Below are 20,551 nucleotides of genomic sequence, written 5' to 3' on the forward strand. Positions count from 1 at the left end.
TGACGAGGCAGAATCATCTTATATGACCTGCATACATTGTTAGTATCTACATGGGACATTATAAATGAAACCTACTGCAAAGGTTCAGCAAGGTAGCCTAACACCATCACCTCCAGGGGAACGAACAATGGACAATAAATATTGACCTCACCAGAGTCCACATCCCTTGACTGAATATAAAAAGTTTTGGCTAGTTTTACGTGTTCCTAATGCAAAAGACCTATCTAACCCAGCTGTACAGGAACTGGTTTCAGCTGCTTTCATTCATTGAGCTCAACTGCTCTTCTAACAGACTGCTTGTTATAATGATGCTCAGGACTGACCTTTAGTATTTAAACTGAAGGTATTTGTGGTGCAGTGGTAAAGTCCATCTCTCTGAACCAGAGGTATGTTATAAAAAAAATTGAAATTTAAACTTTAGATTAAATGCTAACTAAAACAATACTACGAAGTCAAATTTGTCCAAAAGGTTTAAAGCTCTTTTACCCACTAAGTGTCAACATTCATAAATACATAGATAAAGCAAATAAAAGTTGTGATAGACATGACAGTAGGAAGTGAAGTAACATTATAATTAAACTGCTTAAAATCCAAATTTTTATTATGAGCTGAACAAAATGTCACTCCATATTTGTAAAATTAGATGTACAGGGGAAGGCAGATAGATTTTTTAGTAAGTACTACTGAGTGTTGTTAACAACTCAGTTGCACCTCACTCAAGAAAAAGAATTTTCAATAATGAGCTCGGTGCATTAAAAAAAGTTTAAAATCACGCCAACTCATTGAGAGTGTTATTTGCAACAATAAAAACTGCAAAAACACAACCATCAAGGAAGGCATGATATCCCTGACAGAAACATGAGGATTTCCCCTTTTCCTGTGAATGTGCAGATGATGTCAGAAGTTGCTGTCAATTTTATACAGTAAAGAAAGTGAGTTAAGTTTTGCTGTCACTACCTTTGCAAACTCAAGGCGTTTGTCTCTTTGACTTATATGTTTTACCAACTCCTGAATTGAATCACTGCTGACATATATATTGAACTACTCAATGGACAACAAATGTTATCTTACCTTTGATGCTCATGATGAAACTTGTCATTCTGTGTGTTTCAAGTTGCAAAGTTGGTTTTGATTACAAATGTTTGGCTCCTCAGATTTGCAGTTTGGAAGCTAAGATTATGGAAATTAGAAGCAATTTAACAAAAGAAAAATATTGCTTTTATATGAAGTCATACATTGATATTATGCCCCTCACACTCCTGAAAGACTTTACAAATTTAAAGCATTTTGATGTGTATTTTTTTATATATGGATGAAATTCAGGAACCAATTTATATATAAGGTTTTACAAACACCAATGTGAAAATGACAAGTTAAAGTATTTAATAAAACTGAAACAGGAAATACTAGAGAAACCCAAATCTGGCAGCATCAGTGGAGAGAAAGAGTTAACAGTTTGGGTCCAGTGACTCGTCCTCAGAACTGATAATGGCCAGGAAAAATTGTATACGTGTATTTAATTACTTTAATCTAGGGATTATTATTGGCCAGGACAAGATTAGATCAGATTAGATTACTTACAGTGTGGCCCAACAAATCCACGCCAACCCACCGGAGCGTAACCCACCCAGACCCATTCCCCTACATTTACCCATTCACCTAACATTATGGGCAATTTAAAATGGCCAATTCACCTAACCTGCACATTTTTGGATTGTGGGAGGAAACCGGAGCACCCGGAGAAAACCCACGCAGACACAGGGAGAATGTGCAAACTCCACACAGAGAGTCGCCTGAGGCGGGAATTGAACCCGGGTCTCTGGTACTGTGAGGCAGCAGTGCTAACCACCGTGCTGCCCAAAATAGGGAGAAACCTTCTGATCTTAAAAATAGTGTGATAGAATCTTTTATTAGCATCTAATGTTAGGGGCCCTTTGGGGTCTGATAACATCCAAAGGACTTTTCTCAAGTATCAGTCTAGATTTTGTCTTTGAATTCCAGGAGTGGAAGATGGATCAACAAACTTTCAACCCAGTAAAAGTGCTCCCAGGCTGACACCCAAATAATCAAAGTATTCTTTTGCTGCCCCAAACTGGGGTAGTGTAAACATGCAATATAATTGGCTCTAAACATTGAAACAAAGAACAATGTTAATTTAACTTTATATTAAGCAAATATCCAATGTTGAAAACTCATGCTATATCTACACTTTTAATAAGAGTGTGTTTGTTTCTGTTGTGACTCACTTGGTATCTGTTCAGAGAACCAAGTCATGTGGTTTGACCACTAGCTTCCTTTGAAATTGGAGTACAAATTAGCAGACTGGGGAATTGTTTGGAGAAACCGGTATTGGGCTGGGGTGTACAAAGTTAAAAATCACACAGCACCAGGCTATAGTCCAACAGGTTTAATTGGAAGCACACTAGCTTTTGGAGTGCCGCTCCTTCGTCAGATGGTTGTGGTTGACAACCACCTGATGAAGGAGCGACGCTCCGAAAGCTAGTGTGCTTCCAATTAAACCTGTTGGACTATAACCTGGTGGTGTGTGATTTTTAACTTGGGGAATTGTTAGTTTTACTATTTACATAAATTAATCCTTGAGAGGGATCTAGCTAATGTATCTGGCTTCCACAAAAACAAAAGTTGGCGGAGAAGCCATAGCATAAGTGGCTTGATTTTAGCTCAGGTTTCAGTCTCTGGTCATTTAAACTCTAACATTGAGATAATGTTCTAACCTGCATTTGGACACCAAAGCATATTCATGCAAAATACTTTCCATTTGTAGGAGTACAGTCCAAAGATACTTTTATTTCTGTGTACATGGTCAAATATGGGCATCATCACAGATTCATATTTCCAAAGGATGGAGATGTCTCCTTTTTAAAATACATTGATGCACTGCATAATTGAATAGGATTGATACATTTTGCTTGAAATATAAAGTAAACACAGATACCACTGCAGGTGTTAGATTTTTGCCACTGTTAAAGTTCTGCTCTATTGTGATATTTCATAAGTTAATAAAATTTATAGTTTCAAAACAGTCCTGTATAGATGTTATTTATAGACTTTTGGGTGTTGTGTGCAATTTTGGGCATCCTCAAAGAAAATAACAAGGGAAGTCATTTAATTTTCTTGTTGCTAACTCTGCAAAGTGTACATCCATTCATTGGAAATCTGTTTAAAAGGCAGCATGTTCTCCTGCATTGATCATTAAAGAACTGTGCATCGATTGGCTTTTCCAAGAAGAAATTATGAAATAAAAATAGAACTGCAGAGAAATTATCTACTTTCCAAATATCTGCATGCTGAAGTTCGAGTGGCAAACTTACAATAAACAGTGATAAAAGGAAATCTTTGGATTAAATAAATGTTAGGATATTATTTTCTATTGAATAGAGTTAAAATACATGGGCAGCACACCTTAGATAGAATGTTTTTTGTTCTGGATGGAGTTCAAAGTAGGTTTACAAGAATGATACTTGGACTTTAGGTGTCAATGAGGAGAGATTAGACATATTTGGCCTTTATTCTCTTGAATTTAGAAGGTTAAAAGATAATCTAATTAAGGTTCTTAGGATATTAACAGGGAAAGACAGGTAGGATAAAGATAAACTATTTCCATTGGTTGAAGATCCTAGAACCAGCTAGCATAGACTAAGGATTAAGGCCAGGCCTTTCAGCAGGGATGTTAGAAAACATTTCTAGAAGCAAAGTGTAGTGGAGGTTTAGAATGCGCTTCCCTAAAATGTGGTTGTTACTAAATCAGTTGTTAAATGTAAATCTGAGATGCATTTTTTCAAGAAAGGGTATCAGGGATGCGATCCAAGGCGGGCATATGGAGTTAGGCCACAGATCAGCTGTGATCTTATTAAATGGTGGAGCAGGCTTGAGTAGCTGAATGACCTACTCTTGTTGCTAATATGTTTGCCGTGACTCAGATTGAAGGAATCCACAGTAGTTTGCTTCTTTCTGCCAGGTAGACATGCATTGATAGTGGCCATCACTGGAGGCTAGCCACCTCACCTGCCAGTTGTGTGTGTGCTGGGTTAAGCATCCCTCTCGTATATCAAAAAGGGTGCATCTCTGTACTAAACTTGCTTTACTGGCATCCATTCACTTACATCCATTACAGCATCTCTACTATGCCTTACCTTTTTGTGTATTGCCACTGCATTGTGCATTGATCAGTTGAGGGAGTGGTCATGTTGCTGTGTGTCATTGTGCTACGTCAATTTGATATCTACACCTTGTGCCAGCACCTGATACAGCAAACACAGTACGTGCTTCAACCAAGTGGTCATGTCTTAACATGAATTCTTTTCTCTCACTATAGATTCTGCCAGATCTGCTGAGTTTCTCCAGCATTTTCTATTTTTATGATGAATACATATATCAATAATAAAAATGTTTCAAACCTAAACATCAGAAATATTTACTCAAGAATTGTAATTTATTTCACAGAATTATTTGTTGCTAATACATAATTTCTCAAAATTGCCAAGTGCGTATTTGTCAATGAATTAAATGAATGTCTCTGTGAACATGGTTTACAGAATAAAGTAGACTGAAGTGCCATGCAATGATTAAAAAAAATGTAGCTTAGAGCCTCTGGGGCTTTCTAAAGAAGGATAATTACTGTTTTGGTAAAGACAATTTGGAGTTCTCAATGTTATTAAAATAAAATATTTGAAATGATTCTGCTCAATAGTGTCACAACATCAGCTCTCTATTAAGGTTTTGCTTGGAGTTTGAACTAATAAAGTATTTAATAGCTTGTTCAAGTGGCAAGGAACAATGTTTGTTAATCTGAAGATAGAGCTTGAGTTATCTAAGGAGTTGTGTTTAATGAAATGCTCAAATTAACTGATTACCCTTATAATGCAAATACACATTCTGGGTATTCTTGTAAAACAAAGATAGACAAACTTTTCTTTTGCCATGTGAATAAACACATTAATTACAGCTTGGATAAGAGACTTGCCAAGTAGAATGATAGAGAAAACAAGTATCTTTGATCATAGACACAAAACTCTTAATAATACATGTCTTTCCAAGCATTATATAACTATTGGGAGTTCAATAAACACATCTTTAACTGTCTATGCACCAAGATTATTTAAAAATATAGCTCAGGTATTCCCAACTCTGCAAAGTAATTTGATGCAATAGTACTTGAAAGTCTAATCCTGTGGCATCATTCCTGGGGAAAAAGGCCTTCCAAATAACCTTAGGCTTAAAATTATGATGTATGCCATTCCAACAGCAATCCTCAACAAAGATTTATGCATTCTTAGAAATTCCAACACTATGTCTGAGTCTATCAATCTGGAAGGACAACTACAGCACATTAAAAATATTACTGGTTTTGTCTGCCTCCTTCCCTCTTTAGTGCAACGATGATCTGCCTGAGCATTTCTGTGCTGGTATTAGGCATTATGTGGCATAAATGTGCAGCTTGCCTAATCCACATCCATCACTTCAACCAACTTCCCACTGTGTTCTGCAAAAGCTAATTCAAGCTGCCCACTAGAGATGACTCTTTGCACTGCTGAATGGTTATAAAAGGACATTTCAAACTGCACAGATATCCCAGCATTCGAACAATGATTTATTGGTTCATTGAAATTGAATTTGAAACTTTAGTGGTTAATGAAGGGCTGCTCACATTGAAGTGCCTTGTTGATTAATAACTTATGAATCAGCACAAGATCTCAAAGTCACAAAAGCACAATGTGATGCATTGTAGAAAGAGACCATTCAGCATATTATAGGTTTCTCACTGAGTTTTCCAACCAGTCCCATTTCCCAATTCTCTCCTAAAACCTCAAAATTCTTCCCCTTTTGAGTATTTAACCAAATTTCCTTTTGAAATTTATTATTAAATCTGTTTCAACCTTCTTTCATGCAGTGATTGTCAGATCACATCAAATCCGTGTGTAAAAAACATGGTTTTTCACTTAAAAGTGTGACATCTCATTAGTATCCTGATTGACACTGGAAACCATTTCTCTTTATTTATTCAATTACAACCATGAATGATTTTTAACACCTCTGGCATATCTCCTTTTATCTTTTTATTGCTCTTAAGTAGAACGATCCTGGCGGCTCCAATCTGTCAAGGTAATTCAAGTACCTCATACCTTGCTCTATTCCAGTAAGTTTCTTCTGCACCCCCTTTAAGGCCTTGAGAACGTTTGCATGGGACTTCCCATTGGTTCCAGCTGAGGGCTAGCTAACTGCGGATGTGTTTAGGAATTTAACATAACTTCTTTGCTTTTGTACTTCATGTCATTGTTAGTAAAGTGAAAGATCTTAATTTGTCATGAACTTGCAATTGATTTATGTACATACATATCTCAATATTTCTGCATTTCCTTTAAAATTGTTTTGTTTAGTTTACATTACAGTGCCTTTCCTAAATCTTGCTATCAAAGCATATCAATTCACACTTATCTCCATTAAATTTCATCTGCCATGTATCTGTCCATTTTGTCTATGTCCTTCTGAATTCTGTAATTATCCCCATGTTTTATCGATTTTAGGTTTTGTCATCTGCAGACTTTTAAATTATGCCTTGTTTACCCACATTAATGTCGATGGAGCAGTCATCCTTATCCTGACCCTTGGAAAACACCACTTGTATACTTTCTGTACAATTGTATAATTGCTTGTGAGGACAGAATACAAACACTGCTTAAAAAAAGAAAGAGATAAAAGCAAAAGCTTTTCAACTCATTCATCAGGACTAATATGCAAGAAACCAAATTTAGAAAAGGAACATAAATTTATATTGCACAAGAGGGTGCTCAGTGGTTGACATGCAGCACGAACTGTTAACTTTACTCTTAGCTGACAAAACTCAGGTCAGGCCAAGAGGCACAAAGTGATCAGGACATTGCTGTGGGATCTGCAGTATAGATTAGCAGTCTTCAAGACCTTTTTCTCAATGAAAAGGTTGCAATGTATGAACAAATTCCTTTTTCTCACAAAAAAAGGTCTTTTTTTATATACATAGCTTCTAGCACATGCAAATGAATCACATTGTGAGCCTACCTAATAATTTTAAATTGATTTCCAGTTCACTGTGCATTTATCGCAAGATAATTTTAAAAAGTTATCTTGGTTTACATGCAATATTTTCTCCTGATCAGCTGAATTTAAATTTGAATCAGTATAAAAAGAGTCAGACATTGTGTTATGCAAATTCACTGCCACATTTGTTTACACAGATGTGATAGTGTTTCAAAAAGTAATAATTGTTAATGAAACATTGAAAAACACTTTGAACGTGTCATTTGGCATAATAAATGCACACTTTGATGCTAGTTCTTGACTTAGCACTTCCTTCAAGTAGCATAAATACTTTATTTAGTACTATTCACCTCTATTTTCATTAGAGGCAAAATTACAGCTCAGATTTAATATTTAGAGTGAATAAGTTTTAAACCGGATTTTAAAATCATTCTGATTTTTTACATGCTGCACTGAAATATTTTCAGGAATGAAGAGGACCCAGATAAATCACCTTTGCGTCTGATACTCATAAAATATTCAGTTAACTCTTGCCTTTGAATTTGAGGCATTTGAAACTTCCTACCAAATATACTCTTAGAAATGTATTTGTTGCAACTCAAGTTATTAGTGACATTCCCTAAGTCTGACATGATATTCTTCCATTTTACCCATTCATTTCTCCAGTGAAATGTATTATTTTCCATAACATTACTCCCATCCAATTGGAGTTCTCAAACCGGATTGACACACATTAAGTGTTAATGTTATAAAGAATTTTGAAGAGTTCCATGCAAAAATTACATGTATAGGAAGATTGCTTTAAAAGTAAAAGACATGTTGGAAACGTTTGCTGTCTTGCATTTATCAGGACAGATTCGCAAGAATTTCAAATTTCAAAAGGGAACAGAATTTACATTGCATGACAATAGGGTGCTGATTGGCAAATAGACTGGTAAATCCAATGTTCTGCATTTTGCAAGCAGATGCTGGGTGAAAATAATCAGTTTTTTTTATTGTAAACAGCCAAAAAGACATGCTGTTTGAGATGATCCATCAGTCATTAGCACATATGGCTTACTTACCTAGCATCATGCAGGTACTGAAATTCATGTACCACGTTACTCTGTTGATGGCAGCCAGGACATCTTTTGGGTTGGCAGCAGCATCTTGTTAGTGGAGTATGCCACTCCAGTTGATACTGGACATAGCAGCATCAAACTTTCAGTTTGCCATTGCAGTGTCCAGCATGTAGCCTGCACATCCCAATAATTGGTGGAATGTACTAAACAGCATGCCCCTTTGGCTGTTCACAACAGAGTACTCAAAGTGGAATCATGCCCAACATTAGATTTGATTTCATGACTGGGCAACACTTACTAAACAATCCTGAGTCTGTGAAGAATTACACTGGCTTGCCATTGTTGTTTTTGAGTTCATAGGTATATGCTAAGTGCTCTATTTCTTTTCAATTGCTTTCTAGTGGTTTTTGATATGACTGAGTAACACACTAGGCCACTTCCAACAGTATTTAAGAGTTAGCCACATTGCTCTGGAGTCATATACCAGCAAGACGAAATAAGGATAAAATATTTCCTTCTTAAAGGACATTAATGAACCAGATGGAGTTTTATAACAATCATGGTTGCCATGCCACCTTTTAATTCAAGAGATTTAATAATTGAATTCAAATGTCACCAACTGCTGTGTGGGATTTGAACTCATTTCCAGAGCGTTAGCCTGGAGTATATGGATAATGGTTCCAGTGACAATGCTGCTACGTCATCAGTTCCCCTTAAGAGCAGCATGTCTCTTTTATTCAGCAAAACTATAGAAAAAATTACTTTTTCTTTTTGCTGTTCAAAAGTGACAATATGTATTGTATTTCTTTACAAGCATTCATAAATTCAACTACTACTCTCATTTTTGTTAGATATGCTGTTATGAAATTAATTCATAGGATGCATTCAAGGTCAGCATTAATTTTCTATCCATAGTTGCCCTTGAGAAGGTGTTGGTGAGTCACCTTCTTGAATCACAACAGTACATGTAGTGAAGGTACTCCCACAGTAGTTAGCCGAGAGTTCCTTAGCTTAACCTGGGAACGGTGAAAGACTGATGATATATGTCCAGGTCAGGATGGTGATTGACTTGGAGATGAATATACAGGTATTGGCGATTCCATATGCTCACTGCACTTGTTCTACAGGATATATAAGTTGCAAGATTCAAAAGTATTGGTGCACAATCCTTGTTGAGTTGCTGAATGTATCTTCTAAATAGTGCGCGTTCCAGATACAATGAGTTGGTAGTGGGATGCTTAGGGTGCCAAGCAAACTAGTTAGTTTGTTCTGGATAATGTTGAGCTGCTTCAATGTTGTTGGAGTTGCATTTGTCCAGGCAAGTGGATCATATTCCTGACTTGTGCCTCTTTTGTCTACAGAGAGGCTTTGAGGAGTTAAGGAATGAGTGACTTGTTGGAAAATTCCCAATCTTTGACTTAATCTTGCAGCCACAGTACTTGTGTATTACCCAGAATGTGATAATGATGAGGGATACTGCAATGATCCTGGCTTTGACTGCTGAACAGAAACAGCAAGCACTGAAATATCAATACCTTGTGTGTAACCCAGTTCTTAATTGAACTTGAAGGCGTTAATTGGTTGTCTGGGGGAACTAACGCCGTGTCAGAGTGCTGAGTGACAAGTCCAATACTGCGGTGTGTTACAAGCACAAAGCTCTGTGGGCACTGAGAATCTGCGTTAGAAACAAAAAGTGCCAGAATGTTTAGCAAATTAGGCAGTAACTGTTGAGAGGGAGTGTTAATGTTTCACATGGATGATTTTCCAGTGATAAGAAAGCTTGAAATTCTTTGTCGTGCATTGCGCCGCCTGTCGGGACACAATAGACAATAGACAAGAGGTGCAGGAGTAGGCCATTCTGCCCTTTGAGCCTGCACCACCATTCAATATGACCATGGCTGATCATCCTTAATCAGTATTCTGTTCCTGCCTTATCTCCATAACCCTTGATTCCACTATCCATGAGAGCTCTATCCAACTCTTTCTTAAATGAATCCAGAGACTGGGCCTCCACTGCCCTCTGGGGCAGAGCATTCCACACAGCCACCACTCTCTGGGTGAAGAAGTTTCTCCTCATCTCTGTCCTAATTGGTCTACCCCGTATTTTTAAGTTGTGTCCTGCCTCCAGGACACATGTTTCCTGCCTTCAGAGTTTCCAATCCTTTAATAATCTTATATGTCTCAATCAGATCCCCTCTCAGTTTTCTAAACTCAAGGGTATACAAGCCCAGTCGCTCCAGTCTTTCAGTGTAAGGTAGTCCCGCCATTCCAGGAATTGACCTCGTGAACCTACGCTGCACTCCCTCAATAGCCAGAATGTCTTTCTTCAAATTTGGAGACAAGAACTGCACACAATACTCCAGGTGTTGTCTCACCAGGGCCCTGTACAGCTGCAGAAGGACCGCTTTGCTTCTATATTCAATCCCTCTTGTTATGAAGGCCAGCATGCTATTAGCCTTCTTCACTACCTGCTGTATCTGCATGCTTACCTTCATTGACTGGTGTACAAGAACACCCAGATCTCTTTGTACTGCCTCTTTACCTAAATTGATTCCATTTAGGTAGTAATCTGTCTTCCTGTTCTTGCCACCAAAGTGGATAATCCACATTAAACTGCATCTGCCATGCATCTGACCACTCACCACTCACCCAACCTGTCCAGGTCACCCTGTAATCTCCTAACATCTTCCTCACATTTCACCCTGCCACCCAGCTTAGTATCATCAGCAAATTTGCTAATGTTATTACTAATACCATCTTCTATATCATTAATGTATATTGTAAAAAGCTGCGGTCCCAGCACTGATCACTGCGGTACCCCACTGGTCATTGCCTGCCATTCTGAAAGGGAGCCATTTATCACTACTCTTTGTTTCCTGTCAGCCAACTAACTTTCAATCCAAGGTAGTACTTTGCCCCCAATACCATGCACCCTAATTTTGCTCACTAACCTCCTATGTGGGACTTTATCAAAAGCTTTCTGAAAGTCCAGGTACACTACATCTACTGGATCTCCCTTGTCCATCTTCAGAGTTACATCCTCAAAAAATTCCAGAAGATTAGTCAAGCATGATCTCCCCTTCATAAATCCATGCTGACTCTGTCCTATCCTGTTACTACTATCCATATGTGTCGTAATTTCATCCTTTATAATAGACTCCAGCATCTTTCTCACCACTGAGGTCAGACTAACTGGTCTATAATTTCCTGCTTTCTCTCTTCCACCTTTCTTAAAAAGTGGTACAACATTAGCCACCCTCCAATCCACAGGAACTGATCCCGAATCAATCAAACTCTGGAAAATAATCACCAATGCAACCACGATTTCTTGAGCCACATCTTTCAGTACCCTGGGATGTAGACCATCAGGACCCGGGGACTTATCAACCTTCAGACCTAACAGTCTTTCCAACACAAGGGCACATTGTTCAGATGTGACTCTTCGCGATTTCTCAGCTTACTTTGCAGCACCTACTGCTCATAACAACCGCCAGAGATCAGAGAGAACCCCGAGTGGGAGTGGGTTCATGAACCTGTGAATGAGACCTGTCCATTAACCTGATGTTAACGTTCTAGGTATCTGTGAGATAGTTCTGACAGTAACGGAGTACATTGGCCAACTGGAAGCAAGCAATCCTACCGGATAAGATTAGCGTGGTATTGTGATCAAGTGCTCCTTTTCTGATTTTCAAAATAAAAAGTCACACAAGTGTGTTTTGATTTTAAGGAATGCGGGCTCGAGCGATTCCACACCCACCCACATCGAGCTTATTTCGAGAATTGTTTTGGTGTGATTTCCATTGTGATGTTTAACGGCGTCTTCCATTGAGCTGGTGCTGTCCCTGGTGCTGAAAAGCAACCTTGGGCATAGACTTCGTTTAAAGACTGGCCCAGACACAGTGTTCAGATTCCCAGCAGCATATTTCTAACTGGGGCTTGAAGCACAGCTTATGAAACGACCTCACATTGATCTCCAATCCAGCTATTCCTGCCAGGTCTCCGTCTCTAAAACGCTTTAAACAGTGGAATCAATTTATCATCAGAACAGAAATTGCTGGGGAGACTCAGCAGGTCTGGCAGCATGTGTGGGGCGAGAAAGCGGAGTTAATGTTTCCAGTTCTGTGGTCGACACTGATGAAGGGTCACCGATCTCGAAACGTTTACGCTGCTTTCTCCTTACTTACACATGTTGCCAGACCTGCTGAATTTCTCCAACAATGTTTTGTTTCAAATCTCCAGCATCCGCCATCCTTTGATTTAGTTTAAAATCAACTTATCACCCGCGAAAGTTTGTGTCCATCAGAATGAACGACAGTGCTCACCCAAATACATAGTGTGTGTTAGTGATATGTTCTATCTTGGCGCTTACCCGTCGAAAGATCCTATCACCCTCTTGGTGTCAGTCAGAGACTGAACCATTCACTGAGTGCGAGGATGAACTGAAAAACAGGAGGGCTGTTGGTGTCAGCACATTAACATAAAACATATTCATTGTTCTGTTCCCCAGCACGTTTGCAGCGACGGTTAATATCGGATTTCCCACTCGTGTATTTATTCACCCAAACTCTAACCAAGTGAACCACTTCAAGAGCGCTGCAGAAATTGTTAGGGTATAACGTGGCATTTGTAGTTTTAACACATCTCGAAATTATCTTTATATTCCTGACCGACTATCATTGATGCAAATGAAACAGGTGAAAATAAAATAACTTCATAATGTGGAAAAATGCCACACGTACACACGCACTCTCTCTCTCACACTCTCTCACGCACACACTCTCACACTCTCTATCTCACACATATACACACACACACACTATCTCTCTCACACACACTCTATCTCACACACTCTCTCACACACTCTCACACTATCTCACACATATACACTCACACACACACTCTATCTCTCTCTCACACACACACTCTATCTCACACTCTATCTCACACATACACTCTCTCTCACACACACACTTACACATTCTTACACACACTCTCTCTCACGCACACACACTCACACACACATAATGACTGAATATCTTCCAAAAATGACATGCCATTTTGCTCAAGTACATTTTTTAACAACTCCCATGGACAATGAAGAGCTCCTGAAATCTTCATTTCCACTTTATCTCTTTAAATCACTGATCGCAACTAAATCATGCCTTACCTCTATTCGAGTGACCTTAAATAAACTCACAGTAAATCTAAATTACTCCCCAGCACATATATACGGCATTACTTTCTGATTGATGTTGTGCACTGCTGTTACTTTTCATTGGTGAATGAAAAAATCAAACTTGTTTGAGAATTGCCTCTAGATTACAGTGCTGTCCTTGGGACGTGGAGCGTTTCTGTAATCGCCCTGGCAAATATAACTTACGGGAGAAAGTGAGGACTGCGGATGCTGGAGGGTCAGCGTCGAAAAGTGTGGCGCTGGAAAAACACAGTAGGTCAGACAGCATCCGAGGAGCAGGAGAGTCGGCGTTTCGGGTCTGAGCTCTTCTTCAGGAATGAAGGGCTTATGCCCGAAAAGTCGATTCGCCTGCTCCTCAGATGCTGCCGGACCTGCTGTGATTTCCCAGCGCCACACTTCTCCACAGCGCACACCAGCCACAATTTTCCAACTGAATGGGGAAGGGGGTGAGGTGGGAGTGACACTGTGGGTTGCTCCGATAATAAGAGGGAGACTTCTCCGGTCGGAGGGAAAGGCTCGCTCTGCTCTATCACCAACGATCAGCGTTGGTGCCCACCCAACAGAGCAGTTGCCAATATTGGTGCCAATACACATGTAGTTTGGTTATTTTTCCCTCCAGGTCTTAGAAAATGGTAACACAAGGTCTAGCTTTAATTGGGATACGTGTCGCTTTAGGAAGAATGCCAACTTTGTAAAGGGTGATATGAATTGATAGTCCTCCCGGCGATAGAGTTGGGTTTGGAGATGCTCATTTTCACAACATGTCAATGTGGAGACGAAGTAAACATGTCAGGAAAGCGATCAGTAACCAATCACACACGGTTTCCAAAGCTCAAACCACTCACTGTTTCACTTCAATGTGACTGCATTTGGATTTCCAGTTGTGAAGCCGGGTTGGGTATACAGCTGGGCGAAGCGACTATGCCACTTGGATATCTGCCCAGGCCACTCCAGGACAGGGGGTGCGAGGTCTCCTTTCGGGAGCTCTCTCCCATCCGCACGACAAACCCAGCCTGCAAAACCTCCAACTCACCCGTCTGTGTGCAACCTAAGGATTTTGTTAACTCTTAAGTGGGGCTTCCCTCAGAACTCCAAACTCAAAAACTCAAGGTTTGAAGTTCTCGGGCTTTTTAAAAAAAAATGTGCATTTACAAAGTGCGTTTCGAATTTTCAGACAATCAGTTCCTCCTCTACACATAGTCTTTTTTTTTAAACAGTTAGTAGGAGATTCATTTGTTTTCGTGGTGCTGTTTGGAAAATAAATGACGTCCTTTTGGACAAGCTATTGAATCATTGCATTTCATCCTAACACATTGAAAATGTCTAAGGTCTTATACCTCCACTACTCAGTCCACCGGTGTATTGTGTTTATAACAGCCTCAATTATATATTCATGCCTTGCTCAGACTTGATTGTAACTTGAAAGGAGGGACTGCTATTCCCGGTTAAGCCAGTGCAACCTTCAGACTTTGGCAAAATGTAATAAAGGTTTGGAAATAACTATCAAATAGACACTAAATTTCAGGGTCGAGAATCTCTTGTCTGGATTAATATAGCTGTTTTATGCGGATATGTAATTATTTCCGCTTTGCGTGAATTTTGAGTTTATTCCCTTGAGTTTATCAAACCCATTGAAAGATCATTACTCTGGTACACTCTGCTAACGTCACTGACACCCACACAAAATACCACCGGTATAAAATAGAATAGCTGCAGCACTGTCAGAGGCTTTTCAAGCTGCACAGCAGTTAGGAGCGCGAACTCCATTTCAGTCTTCAAGTGCAAAGGCATTGGGTGAGTATTACGCTTTTTCCAGTTTCGTAGGCACCTATTTTGTTTGAAATGTGTGTGATATGATCCTCCTGATTTTCTTTCCAGTAACACCCACGCTCCATCATGCTCAAAGTGCAGGTTTTTACTTTGTGCCTCGCTGTCTCCCTCGTCACTTTAGTCCATGCAATTCCCCTGGAGTCTAAAGATGCTTGGAAGTCTTTGGAAAACCCAAGAAACAGAGAGCTGGTAAGAGTTTTCCATTCATTCGATCAAACTGAATCTCTGTGTACTCGTAACGCGCCAGTTCGGTTTGTTTATCCTCTTGTAGTTGACTTCATGTTAGTTTGTCTGCTGAATTAAAAAGACTTGTTAAAAATATAAAAATTGTTCATACATTGTCCGACAGAACTAAATTATTGCCGAATAATTTTTAAGATTAATTTATTAGTTAGCTGAATTGGCTTTAAATAAAGGGCACCTATCAGTATTGTCATGGAAATAAATGCGAGTACTTGTCTCACACATACACAGAGGTATTTACACTGTTAGCCCGCGGTGTCAGTGTGGAAGATTCTTCATCATCTGATGAAGTGTCTCCCAACTAAAGGGGAGAAGCTGAACTTTAAGTTTGTGGAAGCCAGTGTACGCCATATAGATTTATTGATTCAATTATCCCAACAGGACTGAAGACTAATTGGCCCAATTGATAGTTTGTCAGAGGGAATATATTTCTGTTACAATACGATTGTGACTTCGTTTTTTTTCCAAGCAAGTCATCCACCCAATTTAAAGTTACCAAGTTAAAGGTAGTAACGAAATGTTGAAAACAATCGTACAGTACCCCGCGTTCACATAAACCCAATACAAAGACACCACAATCCATCTCCCACCTAATTTCAGCTACACTGCCTTGCACAAGTCTTGAGAAAACTGCAATTACAAAATAAAAGAATTGTAAACCCATCCCTTGCAGGACACAGGTTGAAACTGTTTGGTTTCAGTGCACGCTGTTCTTACAGAGTCATCCTGCACGGAAACAGGCCTTTTGGTCCAACTCCAGGCTCCCATACTAAACCAGTCCCACTTTCTGCATTTGGTCCATTTCCCTCTAAACCTTTCCTATTCATGTAAATGTCCAAATGTCTTTTAAATGTTGTAACTGCCTGCATCTACCACATCCTCTGGCAGTACATTCCACACAGGAACCACCCTCTGTGTGAAAAAGTTGCCCTTGGTGTCCTTTTTAAATCTGTCTCATCTCACCTAAAAAAATGCCCCCTAATTTTGAACTCCTCCACCTAGGGAAAAGACCTTTGCTATTCACCTTATGTATGCCCCTCATCAGTTTATAAACCTCGATTTAAAAAAAAAACACCCCTCAACCTCCTGTTCTCCAGTGAAAAAAGTCCCAGCATATTGAACCACTCCTTAGAACTCAAAACCCTCGAATCCCATCAACATTCTGGTAAATCTTTTCTGAACACTCTCCAATTTAATAATATCCTTTATATAGCAGGGTGAGCAGCACTATACACAGTACTCCAAAAGTGGCCTCACCAGTGTCCTGGAGAACCGCAACATGATGTCCCACCTCCTATAACTCAATGGGCTGAGCAATGAAGGCAAGCATGCTCAATGTCTTCTTAACCATCCTGTCTACTTCCAATGCAACTTTCAAAGAATGATGTACCTGTACCCCTAGGTCTCTGTTCAACATCACTATCCAGGGCCCTAGCATTAACTGTATTAAGTCCTGTTTTGTTTGTTTTACCAAAATGCAATATCTTGCATTGATCCAAATTGAACTCTATCTGCAACTCCTTGTCCCACTGGCCCAATTGATTAAGATCCCTTTGTAATCTTAGGCAAACTTCATCACTATCCACTATCCTACCAATTTTGGTATCATCTGCAAACTTACTAACCATTCCTCCTAAATTCTCAAAAATAGTTTATCAAAACAAGCCTCTATCTCCTACCATCAAACCAATTTTGTATCCAGTTGACAAGCTCTCCCTTAATCCCATGTGATCTAAGTTTACTGATCAGTCTACCAAGTAGAACCTAGTCAAAGGCTTTACTAAAGTCCACGTAGACAATGTTTACCACTCAACCCTCTATTTGGTTACTTCCTCAAAAAACTGAATCAAGTTTATGAAACACGATTTCCCATGCAGAACACCATGCTGATTATCCCTAATCAGCCTGTGCTTCTCCTAATGCTTGTAAATCCACTCACTCAGAAACCCCTCCAACAACTTATCCATCACTGATGTCAGACTTAGCAATCTATAATTCCCAGGCTTCTCCTTACAGCCTTTCTTAAATAAAGACACGACATGAGCCATCCTCCAGTCCTCTGGCACCTCACCGGGACAGTAGATGATAAAAATGTCTCTACTAAGGGACCCTGTAATTTCTTCCTTAATTTCCCACAAATGCCAGGAGATATTTGATCAGGTACCTGCCATTTATCCATCTCTATGTTTGTTAAGACCTCCAGCATCATATCTTCTGTAATGTGGAACTGTTTTCAAATCATTAATATTTATTTCAGAGTTCCCTAGCTTCCATATTTTTTTCCAAATCTAAACCTGATGTGAAATATTCATTTACTATCTCTCGCAGCTCTTGTAGTTCCAGGCAGATGACCTCTATCTTTAAACGGTGCCATATTCTCTCCTAGTTGCTCTTAATGTACTTGCAGAATCCCTTTGAATTATCCTTAGCCTTATCTGTTAAGGCTATCTCATATCCCCTTTTTGCCCTCTTAAGAATGCCCCACACCCCTTATACCCTTCTAAACTTAAAATTTGAATGAGGAAAAATAGGAAAAATGTACGATAACCAGCGTGAGCAAGAGAACAATAGGGTAAGATTCTGTTGGAACTTACATTTGAATAGTTTCTTTGAATAGGTATATTGTAGTCATGCTATGTCAGTCTACACTCCTTTCATAGATCTCAATCACAAACCCATGATTTTTTTGTTTTAAACTTTATAAATGCCTTCATTACCTCTGCTACCCTCTCTCGCCTCCTATTAGAATCATTAGTTTCCATTTAATTTCTCTTCCCTGTGTTCAAACTCCTTTATGATCTGGTTCCTCCCTATCTCTGCAAACTCCTCCAACTCTAAAATCCTCAAGAGACCTCTGTACTCCCTAATTCTGGACTGTAGCCTCTCTCATCATTGGTAACCAGGCCTCCAGCTGCCCATACCTAATTTCACACATTCCCTCCAGAAATTTCTGTCTCTTTTTCTCATGAAATAGGCTCTTTTCAACCTCCCTCAGTGAAATTTCCAATAGGAGAAGCCAACACTATTGAATAATTAAGAGTCATAGAATCAAGTTCACATGGGAGGAGGCCATTCAGCCCATTGAGTACTTGTTTGCTCTGAGTCGAACAATGCTGTAATTCTTATTCCTCTGCTTGATCCCTGTGGCTCTACAATTTCTATCTCCTTCAAGCGCTAACGCTGTCTCTACTTCCACCATCTTTGCTGGCAGAAGGTTCTGGATCATTCCCACATAGCCATACACTACAGTTCTTTCTCATGCCCTACCCATGTGTCTTGCTCAGAATATTAAATCTATTTGCCAGAGGCAAATTCACTTTCTGAATGATAGCTAGAAATATATAAAAAGGCAAGAGTTTCTATAAATACTTAAAGCAGTAAAGAGTTAACAAATGAGTGCTTCCCGTAGAAGGTCAGACTGGAGAATAAATAATGGAAAGTAAGGAAATGGAAGAGGAATTGAACAGATGTTTTGCAAATGCTTCACTATAGAGGGTGCCATTCCAGAAGCAACAAATGAATCAAGAAATGGAAGAGCTTGAAGTGTTCCAGTTGAATAGAAGAGTCAATATTTTCTATTGTAACTTTGCAATTGTGTAAACGTCAGAGTGAATAAGTAAACAGCTTGCAAACAAAGTAATAAATTAATTGGCTTCAACTGGAGCTTTGATTCTTTTCCTCTTCAGTTTTTCCGAACGCTGCAAGCTTATTTTTCTGGGAGAGGAGTTGATGTTGGGAAGATCTCTAAATCTTTCAGGATGGACAACAGGAAACCATTCATAGCAGCCGCTCTTTACCCGGACCACATTGCCTCTGCCTTTTCAGACTATGAAGGCCAGAAGGATTCTTTTGCAGCGTTCTTGAAAGGATGACTATAATGACATCAAAATCATCTGATTAGATCAGCAGCAGAGAATTAATCATGATTGCAGTTCAGTCAAAGCCTCCTTCACGTGACCCTTCAATCTTCTGTTTGAGTTGTCTTTTCCTTTAGTTTGAATTGCTTTCTAGAAATGATCTTACTGCTTTATGAAGTATTTGATCGTCCTTATCTACCAAGTATTTCATTAGATGTTATGTTGCTTTGATTCATGCCTTTTTTTCCTTCATACGCCCACATGATGCAAAGTTTGCATCCTCTCATTGTGACATTTTAATGCGGCTGTAAATAAATGTTGAGCAAAGGCAGGTGATGTAAATAAATATATAAAATCATACTAAGATTGTCCTTTGTCCTTTCTTGGCCTTCTTTATTTCCTCGCATCTGCATGGAAGTTTGTTGACATAAACCACGTGCAGCATATTGGTATCATGCCCAAGCCATTAAAATATCTCAGCAGGGAATTTAGTGATGGTAACAATCCTTTTGAGAGATTAAACAGTAATTTTAGAACAGGTTCAACTATCAAAGGACCGATAAAGGAGGCATTCAGGGTAAAAACAACTATGAGCCTCTTGGATGATGTAATGCTGGATAAACTCCCAGAATCATTTAAGAACCAAATGGATTTTCAAAGGAAGCTGGGGCCTTTAACATCTGGATGCAAAAATACAAAATGTTTCTTTTATTGTGGTTTTACCAGTGTTTTCTACAAACCCATCATTACTTCCTTAGACTTCCACTCTATTCTATTTATTACAATCAGCCAGTATTGGCCTTATAATGGCTTTATTTTCTGCACTCATTCTTTATCTCTTGTGTTGTTCTATTTTATATGGGCTTACTGCAATGCTGGTTGAGCACCCTTCACCATCTCTTCCTGACAGTCACGCGTTCCTCTTCCAATTCTACTAATTTTGATTCTCTCAGCACCACATCTTGGGCCTTCTTCACCTGCTTCCTGGGAAATCATCTGCACTGCTCACCTCACCATGTTATCTTTCCTGACTATATCAGAGTATTTCAATATCTTCTTGACTGTTTTTTTCAATGCTCCTAAAATATTCACAGAACACCTGATGATTTTCGTGTGATAAAAAGATATTTAACATTATCAATTAAAGTTCAGATTTTTAAAATAAGAGGCAGATAAGACCATAAGATGTAGAAGCCGAAGTGGGCCATTCAGCCCACTGACCAGGAGAAAGTGAGGATTGCAGATGCTGGAGATCGGAGTCGCAAAAGGTGTAGTGCTGGAAAAGCACGGCAAGTCAGGCAGCATCCTCATAATTTTCCAGAAAGCATGTG

The 20,551-nt window shown here is 39.2% G+C and overlaps 1 protein-coding gene across 1 annotated transcript in view; it reads left to right on the forward strand.

Annotated features, from left to right (window-relative positions):
- Window positions 1–19,549, forward strand: part of pgap1 (post-GPI attachment to proteins inositol deacylase 1) — a 170,875-nt gene extending 151,326 nt beyond the window's left edge. Inside the window, exons 28-29 of the mRNA XM_072578291.1 lie at window positions 15,171–15,309; window positions 19,050–19,549. Coding sequence (XP_072434392.1) covers window positions 15,171–15,309; window positions 19,050–19,235 — 325 coding nt within the window. The 3' untranslated portion in view covers window positions 19,236–19,549. The remainder of the gene's footprint in view (window positions 1–15,170; window positions 15,310–19,049) is intronic.
- The last annotated feature ends 1,002 nt before the right edge of the window (window positions 19,550–20,551 follow it).

Source organism: Chiloscyllium punctatum, chromosome 10 (genome assembly GCF_047496795.1).
Source record: "Chiloscyllium punctatum isolate Juve2018m chromosome 10, sChiPun1.3, whole genome shotgun sequence".
NCBI classification, from domain to species: Eukaryota; Metazoa; Chordata; class Chondrichthyes; order Orectolobiformes; family Hemiscylliidae; genus Chiloscyllium; species Chiloscyllium punctatum.